Source organism: Equus caballus, chromosome 13 (genome assembly GCF_041296265.1).
Source record: "Equus caballus isolate H_3958 breed thoroughbred chromosome 13, TB-T2T, whole genome shotgun sequence".
NCBI classification, from domain to species: domain Eukaryota; kingdom Metazoa; phylum Chordata; class Mammalia; order Perissodactyla; family Equidae; genus Equus; species Equus caballus.
Window position 1 is genome coordinate 52,471,216 of NC_091696.1, and position 19,209 is coordinate 52,490,424.

A 19,209-nucleotide genomic window follows, 5' to 3' on the forward strand; every position below is an offset into this window, starting at 1 on the left:
GGCCCTGAATTTACTCCCTGGATACAACTGGGGAAAAGGAACATGGTGGGCTGGAAGGTGGGCCCATTTTTCTTTCCAACGCCTACATTAAACATCTGGGGAATCCCTTAACTGAAGCTTTTTTCATTCCAGTATTTTAGGTGTAAAGAAAAAACAGTCTCTATATGGTTCAGAAAGCACCAGCCTTTCTCAGGCTTTAAGTCCCTGACTCAGTGTGTTATGGAGGATTCTGCTAACCTCACAAAGAAAGATCCTCCAATGTGACCCAACAGGCAGTGTTCCCCCCTCCTGGCGACTCCTGCGTCCCAGGACCCCAAAGCCTTTGTGGCAGGGCCTGTGCTCACCCTCCACGTGAGGAGGTGGTGGTTTCTGCACCTTCACCCCGTGCACTGGACTGTGGTCGCTGGAGCGGGGCCAGGCCTCAGGCACCCTGTGCCCTCCACTCTCGCACAGCCCCAACTGCCCAGCGAGGCGCCCAGCACGGCCGCCCTGAGCCCCACCTGAGGAGCAAGCTGCCGAGTTGGGGGAGAAGGTCTTGCCGTTGCGAAGGGCAGACTGGTTTCGAGGGCAGCGGGGGCTCCGGGAGCTGATGGTCACCACCTTGCCTGGGGGGGTCGTCGACTGCTCCTCCTGGGTGGGCCGCACTGAAGCCGTGGAGCCGGCGCTCGCTTCTGGAGCCTGGGACAGAAATGGGCCGAAACAACGGCCAAACAGCACGTGAATAATGGTTCTAGAGTGAGGGCCCCAGAACAGAAGGTACGGGAATTCCCTGGAGTTCAGAGGGACAGCAAAGGGCTCAGAGATCACATTTCCAGGACAGCAAAGGTCAGCAGCACCCACGTCACTGGCAGCGTGCCAGTTTTAAACCCACAGTCAGGTAGGTACCCAGGGAAACAACTGCTCCCCTCCTGAAACCTTTGTCTCCACCGCCCACAGCTGGCACGGACAGGAGTGACAGGAGAGACATGTGAAGGCAGCGGGGTTTCTGGCTGCTCGGGAAGTGCTCAAGCTGCCAGAAGGGGACGCTGAAGGGCAAGTGACAGTAACTCCCATTTTTTGTTTTTTTTTGAGGAAGATTAGCCCTGAGCTAACTACTGCCAATCCTCCTCTTTTTGCCGAGGAAGACTGGCCCTGAGCTAACATCCTGCCCATCTTTCTCTACTTTTTATACGTGGGACGCCTACCACAGCATGGCTTTTGCCAAGCGGTGCCATGTCCACACCTGGGATCCAAACTGGCAAACCCTACGCCGCAGAGAAGTGGAACGTGCAAACTTAACCGCTGCACCACCGGGCCGGCCCCAGTAACTCCTGTTTTTAAAAAGCTGGCCTAAGGCGACCGCGATGGCTGCTTCCAATTGTGAGTCAGAGGAAGGAAATACAGATTTAATTTCTAGAATTAAGCACAATCACAGCTGAAGAACCCTCTGCTGAGTCAAAACCCCAACCTCAGGGGTTTCGTAGGCCCCCGCCTGAGGCCACTGCCTCAACCAGCCAGGCTGCTGCTGAGTCCTGGGGGCCCTATCACAGAGACACCCCCTTCCACCCCATCTCTGTTGTCACCCTGCCGACTTCACCACACATCCTCCTCCTTCTTCTCCCCCAGCCACGACTCCCAAGGCCTGGGGCAACCTTTTCATGGAATCATGGAGCCCACTCCCCAAGGGTCTTCCTGTCCCTCCCCGGCCCCAGAGCCCCCAGGCCTGACCCACCTTCTCCTTTCCATGGGTCCCACCTCTGTGTCCTTCCTCCTTAGCTTATTTAATCTCGCTATCCAACCACCCAACTGAGTGCCCAGCCAGCCTTGTGCCAGGGTCCTGACTCCCCTGGGGCTCGGGCTGCCTGCTGCACTTGCTGGTCAGCTCTCTACGCCCTGCAGCAGGAGGGAACACAGGACCCAGCCGGCCATCTCCAATTCAAGGTCCCCATTCTCAGCTTCCCACCAGTGGTTGTCACACCTAAGCAGCTCCAGAATCACCTGGCTGGGGGAGCATGTCAAAACATGCCTGCTGCTCCCCAAGAACCTGCATCTCTAACAAGTTCCCAGGTGACGCTGAGGCTGCTGGCCAGGGACCCCACTTCAGGAACCACAGCTCTGAGCACCCTGCTCTTCATTCTCCACAGTAACATTTCCGACCTGCTCCATTCCCCTCTTCCAGCTGAGGCCCAGGCCAGGACCTCGGCCGCGTTCCAGATCCCGGTGTTTCGCACTGCCTCCAGCCTTCTCAGGAGCCAGCCTAGCCTGGCCTTCTTCCCCAGGGTTCTCGACATGCTCATGTCTCTCCTCTCCTGACCCCCCCAAAAGCCAAACTTGAAAAAGCTTTTCAAACTCATCATCTCTGTCTGGTCACCCCAATATTGCCCAGGCCTGCCTGCAGGTCACCTCCACACCACTAAACCCAAAGGCCACCGTTCACCCCCAGGCCTCGCCTTACCGGCCTCTGCAGCCTTCAGCCAATTCCCACCTGTCCCTGCGAGAGCATCTCTCCTACGCGGCATTTGTTCACCTCACCACGTGCTCTCCAGAGTGCCTCATGGCAAGCCCGCATAGGGGTGCGCTGGGACCGCAAGAGAGGAGCCCATGGGAGAGGCATGTGGAAAACTGAGGCAGGAGAACAAATTCACAGACAGCGCAGTCTGCCCAGGGAAAGCGGGACTCGTGGTGCGTGTCTCCCAGAAGTGACGTGGGCGCACCTGGCACTGTTCTGAACATGGATCGGCACTGATGGGCCCCCAGTGAGCCTGCAGCCTGTCCTGGCCCCTGAGCCCCACTCCCCTGCAGCCCCCATGTTCAGCTCCCTCAGCTGTTCCTCCAGGAACCTGTGAACTCGCACACTTGGAAACACTGCGTGCCCTGCTATTTCAGGATCCAGCGGCCTGAGGACTTTGCTCTCCTGGGCCCAGAAGAGCCTATTAGACTTTCTCGGTGGCAGCACTGTCTGCCCCATCTACGGGCTCTGCTGCTTCCCCGCGCGGGTCATGGGCCACGGCCCAGGCACACCTTGTGTGGCCTTCCTCTCTCTGGGCCATTGCAGCCACTCCCTGGGCTCAGGGACCACCCACACTCCATGGAGCCTCCTGAGGAGCTCCAGACCATTTCAACTAGCCACCTCCTGGACAGCTGCTCCTAGTCTCCCAGGCACAGCCCACAGCCCTATCATGCCCTCTGTCCCCTCCCACCTCCACTCCCTCCATCGAGGCTGTGCCACCACCGTCCTCCCAGGACAGCCTTTAAATTGCAAACTTGACCTTGTCATTCTTTCTACTGAAACCTGCAACGCTCCTGACACTTAGATAAAGCCCCATCCCAGCTTGGCTCCGGGCTGTGTCTGCTACCTCGGCTCTGTGCACCGTCCCCTTGGCCTGCATGCTCAGGGCTCAGCAGAATCACGGGAGCCCCGCAAGGCCAATAGGTGTGGCCTATCAGCTGTTGTCTTTGGAGCCCGTGTGGGCCCCATAGGACAGAGTCCTGCCAGGCAGCGAGCTGAGGCCCTGATCAGGTAATCCGTGGAGCCCAGCTCAAGGGAAGGAAAAGCGGTCTGTGAAGAACCTCTGCCTCCCTGCTCATCTGGATCCTGCCTCTTCCCTTCCCCAAGGAGCCTGGCCACCTGCCACAGGGCCAGGCCTCCCCTCTGGACACTCACTGCCCAGCTGAGAGCTCTCTGGCCGGGCCTGGGTGCCTCAGGTGCCTGGAGGGTCAGGCCCCGACCCACACTTACCAGCCTGGGGTTGACTTCGGTAGAGATGAGCTTTAGGAGGCAGCTGAGGAGGCGCTGCTTGTGGAGGGTGGTGGGTGGGGAGCCGGTGCGGGGGCCCTGGGCCTGCCCGCCAGGGGCCTGGCCCTCTGGGCCCAGCACAGCCAGCCAGTCATATTCCAACTGCAGCTTGTTCGGCTTGCCCATCATGAGGTAGACTTCGGCCAGCGTGAGGCTTTCGGAGGTCTGTAGGTTCCAGCCCTCCTCACGGAGCTGCTGGGCCAGCCGGCTGGCAGGGACATCCTTCAGAGGCCTGGCAGCAGGCTGTCCCTGAGGTGGCGGAGGGTCCGAGGAGCTCACCTGCTCCTGGGGCTCCTCTACAGGTGCATCTGCCGAGTCTTTAGTGCAAACATCCGGCTGGAGCCCGGGGCTGGGCTGAGGCTCTGGGCCAGGCGGGGCGCGGATGGGGGACGGTGCCCTGGCCCGGGCGAGGTCGCCCGTATCCGCACTGCTGGGGACACGAGTCTCTGGGGAGGCGCGTCCCGAGGGCCGTGAGTCCGCACAGCGGCACTGCTCGGGGATGATGAGGTCCTGACAGGACTTCATGTAGCGGGGGAAGGGGTCCAGGAGGGATAGCTCATCCTCCAGCTCTGGGAGCTGGCTGCAGGCACATGTCACAGCCCCGGGCTCTTGGGCAGGGCCATCCCCTCCCTCTGCAGGAGTGACCACAGGGGTCTTCTCAAGCCGTCCCCCAGTGTCCTGGGCCCCAGAGGGAAGCCTGTCAGGAGCCTCTGGGCTGCTGAGGCTCGGAACAGCACCCTCCCCAGGGGCACTTTCAGGAGAACTCTCTCCAGAGCTCTGCAAAGCATCGGTGGAGGGAGGGGGCCGTCCCCCCACCCTGCCCTCAGCGCCACCCCGTGGGCACTTGACCTGGCCTCTGGCTGTGCCCTGCCCGCTCTGGATGCCCAGGATCTGGGCTGGAGGCAGCGTGTGGGCATCCTTGGCACTCTGCTTGCACCGGCCGCCCTCCTGCCAGTGCACCGTGCAGAAGGCCTTGGAGTGCACCACGCGGGCCACTCCAGGCAGCGGCGTCAGCGTGCAGTTCTCTCCCGGGAAGAGGTGCAGCGCCACCTTCTCCTGCAACGGCTCTGTGAACGAGTCCTGTAGCTGCCGCTCCTCAAGTGTCTTCCTCTGAACGCACTGTCAAGGAACCACCCGTAGCAGCATGAGCCCCCTGGCACCACTGAGCCTTGGGGAAATTATGAGCCGGGCACTCCTTCTTCAGGAACTTCACACCTGACATACACCTTCTAGCTGGGGATTGGGAGCCAGGCAAGGACAGGAAGAAGTATGGGGCAGTCCTTAGTCATTCTGCTCAACCTGCTGGCAGGGATGCTTCGGCCATACCACATGGGCCAGACAGTGGCCGCGTGCAGCATGGAGGGCTGCTGCGACAGAGTTCTAACACTACAAGGAGGTCAGAAAGGGGCTCCTACTCAAAACCAAGGACGACAGGCTGCAGGCTTCAGTCCCAGTTCTACACCATCTCCTGGCACAGCTGTCATCCCCGGGGCCCGCTGCTATCCCAGGACTGAGAGGCAAGACCCCATCCTTAGACAGCCAGTGCTGCAGAGCTTGGGGGCGTTGCTTTAGTAGGAAAAAGATACAATTCGCACTTCATGGAGTGCCCACTTCTGCTTCAAGAACTCGATGAGGCTGGAGACCTTTCGATGGAGCTCCACGATCATCCTACAGAGAAACAACAGACAGGAAAAAGGAGGTTGCCACACAGGGAGAGAACCTTCTGAAGAGCCCCTGGAGGCTGCCGGCAGCAAGATGGTCTCAGAAGAGGCACCAGGAAGGGGCTGGAGCCGTGAGGTCCCAAGAGCGTCACTGACTCCTTTCCTGAAAAACAACCCTTCAAACAGAGAGAAGTGGACACTCACATGAAGCTGCAAGAAAAATGAGGGAGCCCATGTACCCCTTACAGTACGAGGTCTCAACCAGGACACAGACCTTGGTACAACCCACCATCCCTTCTACTGCCTCCTTTTGGGTTCCAGAAGGGTGGGACTGGCCAGCCTTAATTAATCCCAAGAAAATAAAAATACATACGGAAAGAATGAAGTCCTGACACTGTGCTACATGGATGAATCTCGAAAACATCCCGCTCACCGAGAGAAGCCAGACAGAAAGGACCACATAGTGTAGGATCCTGTTTACGTGAAATGTCCAGAACCGGCAAATCCATAGACAGAAAGGTGATTGGTGGTTGCTCAGCAGAGGGGGTAGGGAGCAACTGTTTAGTGGGTATGGGGTTTCCTTTTGGGGTGATGAAAATGTTCTGGAACTAGATAGAGGCGATGGTTGCACAACACTGTGAAGGTACCCAATGCCCCTGTATCAGACACCTTAAAATGGCTAGTGATTAATTCTATGTAACGTGAATTTTACCTCAGTCAAAAAAAATGTGTAAATGGAAAATGATCCACATCCACAGTGGTGCCGTGCCCATAAATCAGACACAAACTCTCAGGGAGACGGTAAGAGAGGAATGGAAAAGGGCTTAGGGTGACAGATTCTGTAGCCATCAACCTGCTAACCACGACGTTCTTTCACATCCCGCCCTCAGCCTGCGAGATCCTGGCGCAGGTGGGGAACCATCACTCGGTGTTTCCAGGGCCCCCACAGTCTTAGGACCCTGATGGCAGTGCGTCACCCCACCGCCATGCTCAGGTGATGTCAGAGCACTGGGGTGAATCCGCTGCTTGTCCTTTGCGGCTGGCTGCCCCGCACATGCTGAGGGCCAGGTTACCTGAGCCTCGGGTTCTGGGCCAGCCTCTGCACTCGGGCCCAGGCATGGTTGTTCCGCGGCTGCAGCTCTACTGGGACTTTCAGGGGCAGGCGCACTGGTTTCTGGTCCTCTTCGTCACTCAAGCCTATGACAGGAAAGAGCCGTGAGAGCCTAGCACAGATGGACTGTGATGCAGAACACAAAGCAACGGCCCAGACAACTAACAGAACCCGAGAGGAGCTGTGGGCACACGGCCTCGTGAGTGAAAGCAAGGCTGGCGGAGAAGCCCGGTGAGGCTCCCGCTCTAAAAGGGGGAGGCCAACGTGGCTGCTCCTGCATCTGCAAAGCCAGGGCCACACGCCAAGCCACGAAAGGCCATGAGAGACTCGCTCCTGACGCCAGCTGACACTCTGTCTGAACACTGCTGTGTCTTCTAAGCTCAACTTGATTTACAGAGCGGACACATTGCTGTGACAAGCAGTTCTGAACCCAGGAGCTGCCCAGGGGACTCAGCAGGCTTGGACACAGAGCCACTGCAGCAGAGACATTTCCAGCTCAGCCTATCCATCGCTAAATGGAGCCCAGAACAGAATGCCCCCCGGAGCCCACCCAGCCCACTGGTACTTACCATCTGGGTCACAGAGCTTCTTCAGGGCTCGGCACATGGGGGCTTTGATCCGCAGGTTTCTCCCTTTGTAGCGTACCGTGGTGGCCCTGGGAAGAGTTTTAAAGATGCACTGAGGCCTCTAAATGACCAGGTGCTCCCTGCCGAGCACAGTACGCAGAGCCAGCCTGTCCACACGCACGGAGCTCAGAGTGGCGAGGGCCTGGCTGAGCACCCACCCTGGTCTCCAGGGTTCACTCTCAGCCTGGCCAGGGACCCCCACACCGTCCCATGGAGCTCCCAGGACAGCGGGAAGATGAGCCTAACAGAGACATCGCTGTGACTCTGGACATCCCACTCATTTCCCGACCACACCTCACATGCAAAGGGAACACGCTCTACCCTCCTTCCTGGTGACGGGCACTGCACCAGCTGCTGTGCCATTCCCTGGAAGGGCCAGGGCACTGGAGCCCCTGTCACACGGCCCACCCTTCTCTCCTCCTCCTCCTCAGGGCCCCTGGAAAGTCGAAGCTCTCAACCCACCTGTGGGTGACTGCCTCTCCATGTCAGCGACCCCCAGTCCCTCAGTAAACAACACAAGCAGGGCTGGGACTATGGGGCACTCACAGCCAGTGGGCATGGGGGTCCATGTTCTTGTGCTCCCCACGACTGACCTGCAGGTGAGGCCTGCCCCAAATCTGTCTGTCACAGCTGCAGTGGACATTCCATCTGAATACTGCTGTGGCACCAATTTATACAATACTAGAATTATATAAATACTACGTAGCTAATGAAATGAATACAAAAGCTTCAAAAAAAGTTCCTTCTAAAAAACACACTTGGAATGCTTTGGAAATATACTCAATAAAGGTAGGTTGTGCTAAAAGATGGCAGTCATATTAAGTGTGGGCAAGACAGTGGACAGACTGGGGCGACCGGGAAGAACCCTGCAGACCCCTGCTGGGCCTGCGTGCCTGCTCCGCTTGAGAAGGGGAGGTCGCAATGACGCATGACGCCAGAGCTTCTGATAAAAAACACGGAACGCTGAGGAGTGAACCCCAAGCAAAGAAAGGCCTTGGCCAGCCACCCGACGGTCGGCGAACAGCTGCAGGTTTGTGTTTTACGGAAGGTTTAAGGTCCGTGGATATGATTTTTACGACTGTTTCAGACAACTTTTCTGAGTGACTGACCCTTAGCCGTGAGCTCTTCAGTGAGACAACTGCTTCTGTGCTTACTACTCACTTTCTAAAAACATTCAGTGAAAAAGGTTACAGAATGTACATGGTGTGATTCTGCAGATATGAAAAAATACACATATTTACATCTGTATGTATTTAGATTTGTATCTGCACATTTATGCACATAAATCCCCTAAGAATACACATGCAAGTGGTTATTTTGGGGAAGGAGGGTGGGCTGGGGTGGACAGGATGGCTGGGGGTCTTACGTTTTACACACATTTGTATTGTTCGACATGTTTATAAGAATGCATTCATAAATAACTCGTATACTTCTAAAAAGTGTTATTCTACAATAACATTGCCTAAAATCGGAGATCAGAATGCAAGCAATGGTCTCAAATGGAACACTGCAGAGGAGGGACTCTCTCGACAACTCCCGATGCTGACTAACACAAGCAGTCTCGAGTGCATGCACATGATGGAGAAGCCAGTCGGCGCCCGGCAGACAGAAGAGTGACCTCCACAGCTTTCAGCTCAGAAAACAAAGCTGCACACCCCTCCTTCCTAGAAGGGAACAGCTCTAATTTCAGCCCCATGGTCTCAATTTCCTAAGCAGTGGATTTTAATATCGCCCCCAAAGCCTGTAGGGCTTTAAGCAAGTGTTTACAATTCAAACAGGGAGGTCTTACGGGGGACAGGACTAACAGCTGGGTACAGTCAGTACAGAAGGCTCAAGGATTCCAGCACAACTCATCTGTGGCAGCTGCAGTTCCTTCTGTCCATCCACCCACCCATCCATCGACCTATCCAACCACCCATCCATCTACTCATCCGTCCACCCATCCATCCGCCCTTCCATCCATCCATCCATCCATCCACCCACCCACCCAAGTACCAACTGAGCCCTTTCTGTGCTGGGAATCAAACACAGGAGACCATGGAGCAGAAGTGAGATGTGCGGAGCCTGGCTAAAGAGGCAAGAAGACCCCAGGAAGCCAGCTCCCCCTCCATTCTGTCAGAAGGGATAAGAGTCTGCATGGAACAACTAGAGGTTCTACTGAGACCAAATGCTTGAGTCTTGACCACCTTAACCCAGGGGAAGTAGGGGCAGCAAAGTGCCCCTCGGCATGTACCGACGATGCTGGAGCAGACTGCAGGGGGGGACTGGGAGGGGCATTTAGAAAAGCAGTAATTCAGCCCTGAGTCCATCCTTAAACAACATCACCAGTGACAGGCTCTGGGGACAGGTGGACTTGCTGCTCGTCACCTTTGGTTCCATCTGCTCCAAAAAAACACAAGGACAGCCAGCATGACCCAAAGAGTGGGAGGAGCCCTGTCACATGGCACCTGTGGGTAGGACAATCGCACTTTCCGTTAAACTGCTATTTTGTGACTTCCTTTTTTTTTCCCTCCCCAAAGCCCCCTAGAACATAGCCATGTATTTCTTTTAGTTGTAGGTCCTTCCAGTTGTGGCATGTGGGACGCCGCCTCAGCATGGCTTGATGAGCAGTGCCATGTCCACGCCCAGGATTCGAACCAGTGAAACCCTGGCCGGTGAAGGGGAGCAGGGGAACTTAACCACTCGACCATGGGGCCGGCCCCTCCTTTTTTTTTAAAGTGAAATTGCGTAACCCCTTTTTTTATGACTAGATCACCATTCTGAGATGACAATCCCTTTCCTTCTCTCTCCAGCAGAAGCCCCATCAGCAGCCTCAGGCTGGAGCCTGCACAAGGTAGAGCGTGATGCTCAAGCTTGCAGGGAGAAGGCCTCTCGGGCCTGGGCCCCCCGGGACATGGGTGTCCCCACACTGGCACTGAAGCTGAAAGTCAGGCAGGGCCAGGGCTTTCCCAGGGCATAGGGGTTTAAGAGGTCCCGTCTGTAGAAAGACCATCACTTCAGCTCTGATGGACCACAACAACACAGAAGCTTCTAGCTGAGCCTCTGCTGCGTGTCACTTTGACAAAACAGGCAACAGAGTAATTCCTCCATGTGCTCAGGGGTCTGGCTTTCTTTTCTGATAAGAGATTTATTTTCTTCTCCACAAAGTTACTTGATAAATCTAATAAGCATGTGCTACGTTCTGCTGGGTCTGTGACCAACATAATAAGATTTAATTTTCAAGCTTTTCTCAGTTCATTTACTCCTTAATCTAACCGTACAATTTTATAACAAAAAGAGATCCACAGTTAGTTGAAAAAGGTCTACATGAGAAGCATGGACGGGAAGTTAGTTAAATGTTCAACGTTTTTCGGTCTTAAATCAAGGAGTAGTTTCCTATAGGCATCTTACTAATTTTCCCCCTGTTTCACCTTCACAGGCTTTTGCTTTGTTCTTAAAAACTGGTGTCTGTTGGGGAAAGAATGGACAAATAAATCAATGGAACAGAACGGAAAGTCCAGAAATAGAGCCATTGAGTATAGCTAATTGACCTTAGGCAATGGTGCAAAAGCAGCCAATGGAGGAAGGACGGTCCTAGCAACAGACGGCGCTGGGAGAACCGGACACCCACAGGCCAGGAAAAGGAACCTCAGTGTGAACTGCACACCATTCACAAAAACTAACTCAAAACGATCATGGATTCAAGTTAAAGGACAAAACTACTAGAAGAAAACATAAGAGAACATCTTTGTGACCTTGGGGTTAAGCAAAGAGTTTTTAGATATAACACTGAAAGTACAACCCATAAAAGAAAAAGATGACAAATTGGACTTCATCAAAGCTAAAAACTTCTGCCCTACGAAAGACACCACTAAAGAGAGGGACAGGACAAGTCACAGACCGGGAGGAAATATTTGTAAAGCACCTGTCTGACAAACGACTTGTGTCTAGAATAATAAGCAAAGGGCACAAAATTTGAATAGGCACTTGACCAAAAAAGATATACCGATGGTAAATATGCACAAGAAAGACGTTCAACATCATTAGTCATGAGGGAAACGCAAATCAAAACCACAACGAGACAGCACTTCACATCCACCATGGCGGCCCAACAGGACGGACAAACTGAAGACCAAGGCTGAGGCCTGCGGGGAGCAACCGGCACTGCCTGGAAGGCAGCTTGGCAGTTCCCTACGGAGTCAGGGACACACCGACCATCTCCTCCTCCTGGGGATTTGCCCAGGTGAAATGAAACAAAAATCTGGAGGCACAGGGACACTCCTCTGCAGGAAAAGGCATGAACTGTGGATTCACACAGCCATGTGCATGGATCTCAGGTTACACTGCTGAGCGGAGGATGCCGACCTCAGAAGGCCACAAATGGTTTAGATAACACTCTGGGAAAGGCAGAACTACCGGGGGCAGAGAGCGGCTCAGGGGTTGCTGGGGCTGGGCACTGGGCAGGGGTGACTACACAGGGGCAGCACGAGCGAGTCCAGGGGTGATGGAAGCGTTCTGCATCTTGACTGGGGTGATACACAACTCTGTACACTTGTTAGAACTCAGAACTGCAAGCAAAAGAAGCTGGTCTGAAAAGGCTCCCAGCTGTAGGATGCCAACTCGATGACATTCTGGAAAAGGCAGCTATAGAGACAGTACAAGACTCGAGGCCGCCAGCAGTCGGGGGAGAGAGGGATGAATCGTGGAGCAGGGGATTTCTGGGGCAGTGACACTATTCTGCAGGATCTGTAATGGTGGACACAGGTCATTATGTATTTGTGAAAACCCACAGAATATACACACCAAGAGTGAACCCTAAACAAACCATGGACTTCAGTGGATAATAATGTATCAGTGTTGGTTCCTCAATTGTAACAAATGTATCATCTAATGCAAGATAGTCATGATGAGGAGAAAGTGTACAGAGGAAGGGCGTATGTGGGAAACCTCTGTACTCACTACTCAATTCTCCTGTAAACCTAACATAGCTCTAAAAAATAAAGTCTGTTAAAAAAAAAAAAAAACTCTCAGAACTGTACACCAAAAGGCAAAAAGGATACACATTAACACATTAGAAATGTACAAACACACAGAGACAGGGATTAGGTTGGTGGCTACCAGAGGGGAAATGGGGAGGGAGGAGGGTGACAGGGTTGACTAGGCACATGTGTGTGGTGATAAATGGTAGTCTTTGGGTGGTGAACATGATGTAATCTACACAGAAATCAAAATATAATGATGTACACCTGAAATGTATATAATGCTATAAACCAGTGTTACCTCAATAAAAATAAATAAAGCCATCACAACTGAAAGACAACTAAAATAAAAACATTAGAAATTTAAAACAATGTGAGTATCCCCCTGCCAAATCTGTCCACATGGAACAAGAGAAATGCTTTCACCCAGATCGGAGGACCCTCCTGCTTCTCGAGACTCTGTAAAGACCACCCAGATTCCTATGCGGCCTGCACAGAGGGGCCTGGCCTGACCATCCCAGCTCTTCTACTCCCCCTACAGACCCCGAACTCCAGCCACCTCGATCCCTTGGTTCCTCCCACAAGCCCAACTGTTGCCTTGTACCTTCCGTTTGCTGGCCTGGCCCCACCTACCACTCTGTGCCACCCCGGTTCACCTCCTTCAAGACCTTAGCCTAAACGCCATCACCTCCTGAAAGGCTTCCCTGGACGCTTGATGTAGGTTCCCTTCCCATTACTTGCAGCATCTGCACCGTTAGTCCCATCGTCACACTCATCACACTTACAGTGTACGTGCTCCACCCCCCCCCACACACACACACGAAAAAGATGACCTCTGTTCAACGGACTTGCATTAGCTGCCATGCCACAGCTTTACCACCGACGTATATCCAGTGCCCATTCTTGTGCCTGGCACATGGGGGCACTCGGGTCCTTCTAGAACTTACGAATGAACATGCTATGCCGCAAGCTTTCTGCCTCAGATGTCTCCATGGCCATGGAGAGAAATCTTTTCACTGAGCTGTCACAGCACCTCTTGCTGCCTCAAATCTTTTCTCAAACCTCTCAGCACCTCTCTGAGAGGATAATGTAACAGGTGAGGCACCCGAGCCCAGAGCAGCCAGGTGAGCAGGTGAGGCCCCATGACGGGTTCCTAACAGTTGGCTCACTGCACACTCTGTCCAAGAGTCGGTGCTGACTTCACTCACCATTTGCTGAAATCCTTGTTACATGAGCAAATGCTCCCCTGGCCCTGCCTACGCTGACACCTGCTTCCCTTAGCCACCTCAGTCTTTTTCACTAGTTACTGTACCAGGGCAATGGGAGCTGCCTCAATACTGGCCTCCAAGAAAAAGAACAATTAATCATCTTCACCTTGCTGACAGGCCCACCTTCCAGGATGCCCTTGATGTCATTTCGGTGACCCCTGCACATGGGGAGTGGAGCAGACCACAGCGACCAGAACCCAAATAGGGTTACCACCTGCCAGCAATTCACCAACAGGAGCCAGAGGAGCCAGGGAGATGGGGAGGCTGCACTTCCATTTCCCACTGGTCCTGGTGGAATCGTGGACGGCACATCTGTAAATAGCACCAACGTGATGGCTACCTTCATGGCATGTTCTAAATGTTGTCGCCCACAAGTCTATTGTTCACAAGTATGTGGAACTCAGGGCCACCCCCATGTGCCAAGGACCATGTTGGCCATGAAGGACACAACCAAGACCCAAGCCTGCTCCTAGCCCTTCACTTTGCCAAACCACCTGAGCCACTTCCAGACAAGAGAACGTGTCACCTCCGGGGGCTGTGGCATGCATCTCCTGCCCTCCTATGGACCACGACCCCACCTTACTGGAGAAACTGAACCTTGATCCAACACTTTCTCTATCGTGAAGTCCGTAAGCAAATTTCCCCAGTTGTTCCTTTAATACCCTTTATAGCTGTTTCTTTCTTTCTTTTTTTAAAGATCCAGGATCTAAACAAGGCTTATCCCTGCATTCGGCTGTCATGTGTCCTCAGTTTCTTTGAATCAAGACTAAGTTCCTTGATTTGGATGTGAGCGTTTCGTGTGATTAGAAGGAATCTCTTCTTAAACCAGCTCCCCCCCGCCCACGGCACACTGGGCAGCACGAGCGTATGCCATGGGAAACCATACGTCCTCAGCCCTGGCTCCCTCAGAACTGGGCCTGCCTGTCACATACTCTGTCTTATTTACCTCACAGCTACTCTGTAAGGGCAACGCGGCCAGCCTCAATCTCACACTGCGACTACAAACCCGCAAAAGCCAGGTCCCACATCCCAGGCCACCCAGCCCCTAAGTGCTGAAGCCTCAATTCAAACACACGTCTGCCCTCGGTACCACGGTCACCCCTGGTGGGCTGCACCCCTGCTGGGAGGCAGGGAGAAAGGTCCAGTGACTTTCTGTGTGCAGCCTCCAAGTTTCGTCTTGTTGAATATACCAGACGCTGCAATCCACACGCACATACTAAAGCTGTCTGCTCAAAACCATTCACCGAGAGTGTGTGCACCGCGGACCACTGACAGGTTCACAGTCTAGCAGGGGAGAAGGAGAAACTAAAGCACCACAGAACAAGTACATCACACACATACGCCTGCACACTCGCACGTGCATGTGCACACACATACGATGGCCCTCTCCGTCCGACGACGGCTGGTGCAAGTGAGCGCATACTTGGGACGGCGCTTCCACTGGTAAATCCAGGTGAAGGGCAAAAAGCTGTCCACAGTACTATTCGTTCAACCTTTCTGACATTTGAACTCTCTCATGGAAAAGTTTTCTGAGAGATAAAGAGCGGTCGTCTTACTTCTTAGATGCAAAAGGGTTTTGTGTATGGCACTCATCTGACAGAGCAAAGGAGGAGCGGGTGGCACTTGGCATCAACATTTCTCTGTCCGAGATCTGTCAGAGGGTCCCTGGAGCCCCAACTGAGCAAGCCCTGGGCAGGGCCTGGCCCAAGTGCTCGAGGCCAGGGGCCGAGCGGACACCTTTCCAGAGCTACGGGCTGGGAGGAGAGAGCACCCACAGCACTGGGGGGAGCGCTGTGCTGACAAGTCACACATGAAGGACTCATGACAGCCAGACTGCGCTCTGAGTCTCAGCAGAAGGGGGAGCTTGTCACTCAGGGGTGACTAAATGCCCCGCCTCTCCTGAGCGGCTGCTGTCCCAGTGAGGCTGCAGCCTGCTGCCCACAGCTGAGTTTTGGCAGCTCTACTGAGCCCCCCACATCAGAGAGCGACAGGGCCTGGAGGAAGGAGCAGGGAACAGGGAGCAGAAGCCGAGGGAGCCGAGTCCTCAGCTGCATAATCCTCGGGCCCAGGGCCTCACGGGCTCGGCACTAGAACCAGCTCCCACCCCTCCTTGACCCCTGTGGTCTCCAGGTCAGCACTGGGGGAGGGTCCCCCTCACGCCACAACCGTCCGAAAGCTCCTAGAGAGTTTTGCTACCAGGTGGCAAGAGCACCCACTCATGGCGGGCCCAACCAAGGCTTAAGCCACGTGCATTCTATTTTTGTTGCCAGAAATACAGATAAATGCATTTTCATACATATATTCCCACAGAGAAAACTTAATCATAACAGTTTAAAACTAATAAAAAGGAACATCTTTCCCCAATACGGAATTTTTCTTTTCTGATCAGACAAAAGTACATTCTTCTTAAATAGTCAAGTAAGAAAAAATATGTATGAAGTAGAAAGTGAGGGTGCCCTATGCACCCACCACCCCAAGAGAATTCTGGGATGAGGTGGGGGTTACGTGTCCAGACTCTCTGCTGGGCCCACACAGTCCCCCACGCATGCTGTGCCTCGCTTTTAGAAACAACGGAGACCTTCCACATCCGCCCCGGAGCCAGCTCCTCACTCTGCGACGCCCCTTTGCTACTAGGAGCAGTGTCTCAACGTACATCCTCACAAGGGTGGCCCATCGTTGACCTAATTATTTCCTAGAAGTGAAATTGGTGGGTTGGAGGACACTCACTTGAAGGTGGGATGAGTTACAAATTCACACTCTGTTCCTGTTATTTGCAAACCCGATCACCGACAATGATCTGAGACCTCCCCATCTACAGTCGTGAAAAATGATATTGTTTTAATTTGACTTTCTTCTTATTCTGAGCCAAGTTGGGTGGAAGTGGCCAGAAGTGGTGCAAGGAGGCACTTCTGCAAAGGCTGGTGGCTTCAACACTTACCCATTTCTTGATCTGGGTGGGACCATTTGGTGAAAACTCATGGAGCTCTCCACTCAGGTTCGTTATGCTTCAATTTAACGTTCAGAGACATTGTACTGTGATTCTGACTGCAGCTGCATCTGTCTACCATTAATTTAGGCAGCGCAGACATCTTTACAGTGCTGCCTTTCCAAGCCATCAATCTGAATTACGTCGGTCACCTGCGACCTTGACGCTTGGCTGAGGTCATGTCCGTCAGGTTGCTCCGCTGTGTGGCTCCTTCCCCTTCTTCCTACATCCTCCTCTTTAGAAGGAAGTCACTGCTCGCAGCCCACACCTGGGGGAGGGGAGTCATGCGACCCCTCGAGGGCAGAGTACGTAAATTATGTGGAATTCTGCACAGATTTGCCTCTACTCCCCCGTTTATTTATTTATTCAATCATTGATTATATCAGCATGGACTCATGGATATTTATTTTTTACTTAGGTTATAACCTAATACTATGTTACTAGACGAGGATTCAAAGCACACAAGCGATGCAGACCCGTCCTGAACGTGCTTGTTCTGAACCATCCTGACCGCCGTCTCACCCCGGGGCCTGGCTGAGACGGCTTCCTGCCAACACTGAGTCGTCAGCTCTACTCCTGGGCTTCTCTGCAGCTTCAGACTTTCAGCTCGGAGCCTTGGGGCTCTCCCACCTCCAGGAGCTCCTAAAACTGCGCCCCTGGCCATTTACAAACTCATCAGAACCCGCCTTCTCACGGGCCGAGCGGTTGGGAGGCACCAAGCATGCGTGTCCCTCCAGAACCCAGGACAGTCCCCACATGCTCCTGCAGGACACCTCCTCCCTGGGCCGGCTCCAGTCACAACTAAGACACAGCCAAGCACACTCACTGCTTTTCATCAAACCAGCCCCAAATGCCCGTGAGCACAAAGCAAAGAGCCAGGAACACCGGCTCAACCAATGAATGTGCAGCAACTGAAACAAAAGGTGATGTGCGATTTGCCCCCAAAATCACATCACAGGGGAAGGGCTCTCCCTCCCGGGGCAACTCCCTGGCCTGCTGCTGAGACGGTAGTGCCAGGAACTACCTCAGCCAAAGCTCTTCTGCCTTTTTCACAAGGTTCCTCAGAGGCACACAACACTGCCCAAAGATCCCACATCCCAGAGCAAACGCAGCCTCCGCCTGATGGGCTTGGGGCAGGTGTGAGCGTGTGGGAGCAGGTGTAAGCTTGAGGGGAGCAGATATGAGCGCAGGGGAGCAGATATGAGTGGGCAGGGCAAGTATGAGCATGGGGGGGCAAGTGTTAGTGTGGGAGGAGCAGGTGTGAGCGGGGGGGGCAGGTGTGAGCATCGGGGAGCAGGTGTGAGTGTGGGGGGGCAGGTATGAGTGTCAGGGGAGCAGGTGGGAGTGTGGGGGGGCAGGTGTGAGCGTGGGCGGGCAGGTGAGAGCATAGGGGCCCAGGTGGGCCACCAAAGCTACAACAGGTGAATGAGGGTAACGAATGACCCACAAGGCCGCGTCCTGCGGCCTCTCTCCCACTTGCCTTTGACCATATTCCACACATGTCCAGAGGCTCCATGTTCCCATGGATACCAGCTTTCAAGGCTGCCCACACTCCCTGGCAGCTGGGGTCAATCGCTGTTCTTTCGCACGGCACTGATATGTGTACCCTGGGCACTATCAGGCTTGGCTCTAAACTGGTGGCAGTTCATAGAAAGAAAGCCTTGAGAATCCAGCACGAGCATCTGTCAGGGCAGATGCTGGGCTGGCCAAAGCAGAAACACGCACAGCCAGCCCAGCCTGGCAGGTGCTCACGCTGGAGGGACAGGGGCTCGCAGGCCACATGACACCAGGCGGAAGGAGAAAAGCTACCAGAGGGGCACGAGGGCGCCATCCTGCAGATGCAGCAGGGGTCAGTGAGACTATGCCAGGGGACAGCTCGACCGACAGGATGGCTGGACCTTGACACACAGGGGTCTGGCATGGCGGGTGGGTGCATCTAAGACAGGGGGCAGAGAGGTCCGGGTGGGACCACAGAAGCTCTGGTGGAGTGAGAGGGAAGGAAAATTCACACACATAGAACCCAGACCATAGAAGAGGGGACAGTCAGGGCTGTGCTATGCCCTGGAATGCAGGGCAGCAGCGAGGCTGCAGGACTGAGCTCGAGCAGCTATGAATGAGGGAAATGGGCTGCGGGGCCGAGAGAGGCACACCCAGAATGGGACAGGCCCGTCCAGAGAGCTTCCACCAGCCTGGAGAGGGCAGCGACAGGCAGCTGAGTGAGGGACCCTGAGCGTGTGAGGTCAAGGGCATCCTTCCCAGGAAGAGATGCTAGAGGTTTCCAGCTGGGACCCAGGACACGTCTGCGACCTAACAGGATTTATAAACCAAGGCACAGAAATGAGGGACAAGTTAGATCTGTGATCCTTCACCCAGAAAGGGTAACAGAGGCCCCAGTGAGAGTTAAAAGCACCAAAAGAGAGTGTGCAGGGACGCCAGGATGGCGTCGAGAGGGGTGCACAAGAGGAGAGAAGGTAGAGCACGAGGAGAGAAGGCCGGGGCAGTTACAGGAGCGGGAGAGCGGCTCAGAGCCAGACACCTGGCTGGGGGCCGGGCAACAACTGGCGAGGCTGTCAGGGTGAAGGAGGGCTCGAAGGCCAACTCCAAAATTGGGGTCAATGGGCGAACCAAAATGCCACTGGGTGGGGTGGCTCCTTCATTCAGCCAAGTCCCTGGTATGGTATCTCTGGAGCAGAAAGTGTCACAGCAGGAGGGGCTGAGCAGGCGTCCCTGGCAGTTTTGTGTAAGCAGGAAAACCTTGAGCTCTTGGAGGCCGTGAGAGTGAGGGGAGAAAAGAGTCAGACTCGGCTTCGCCTCCAGGGGCATG

General features: G+C 54.3%; 1 protein-coding gene across 3 annotated transcripts in view; it reads right to left on the minus strand.

Moving 5' to 3' along the window:
* The window catches only part of CRAMP1 (cramped chromatin regulator homolog 1), a 64,550-nt gene that overhangs the window by 16,871 nt on the left and 28,470 nt on the right, over positions 1–19,209 (minus strand). For all 3 annotated transcript variants that reach the window (XM_023616638.2, XM_014730258.3, XM_023616636.2), the window contains exons 7-11: positions 7,117–7,202; positions 6,510–6,633; positions 5,362–5,443; positions 3,719–4,885; positions 501–678 (exon numbers count right to left, since the gene is read on the minus strand). In XM_023616638.2, the coding sequence (XP_023472406.2) occupies positions 501–678; positions 3,719–4,885; positions 5,362–5,443; positions 6,510–6,633; positions 7,117–7,202 (1,637 nt within the window). The remainder of the gene's footprint in view (positions 1–500; positions 679–3,718; positions 4,886–5,361; positions 5,444–6,509; positions 6,634–7,116; positions 7,203–19,209) is intronic.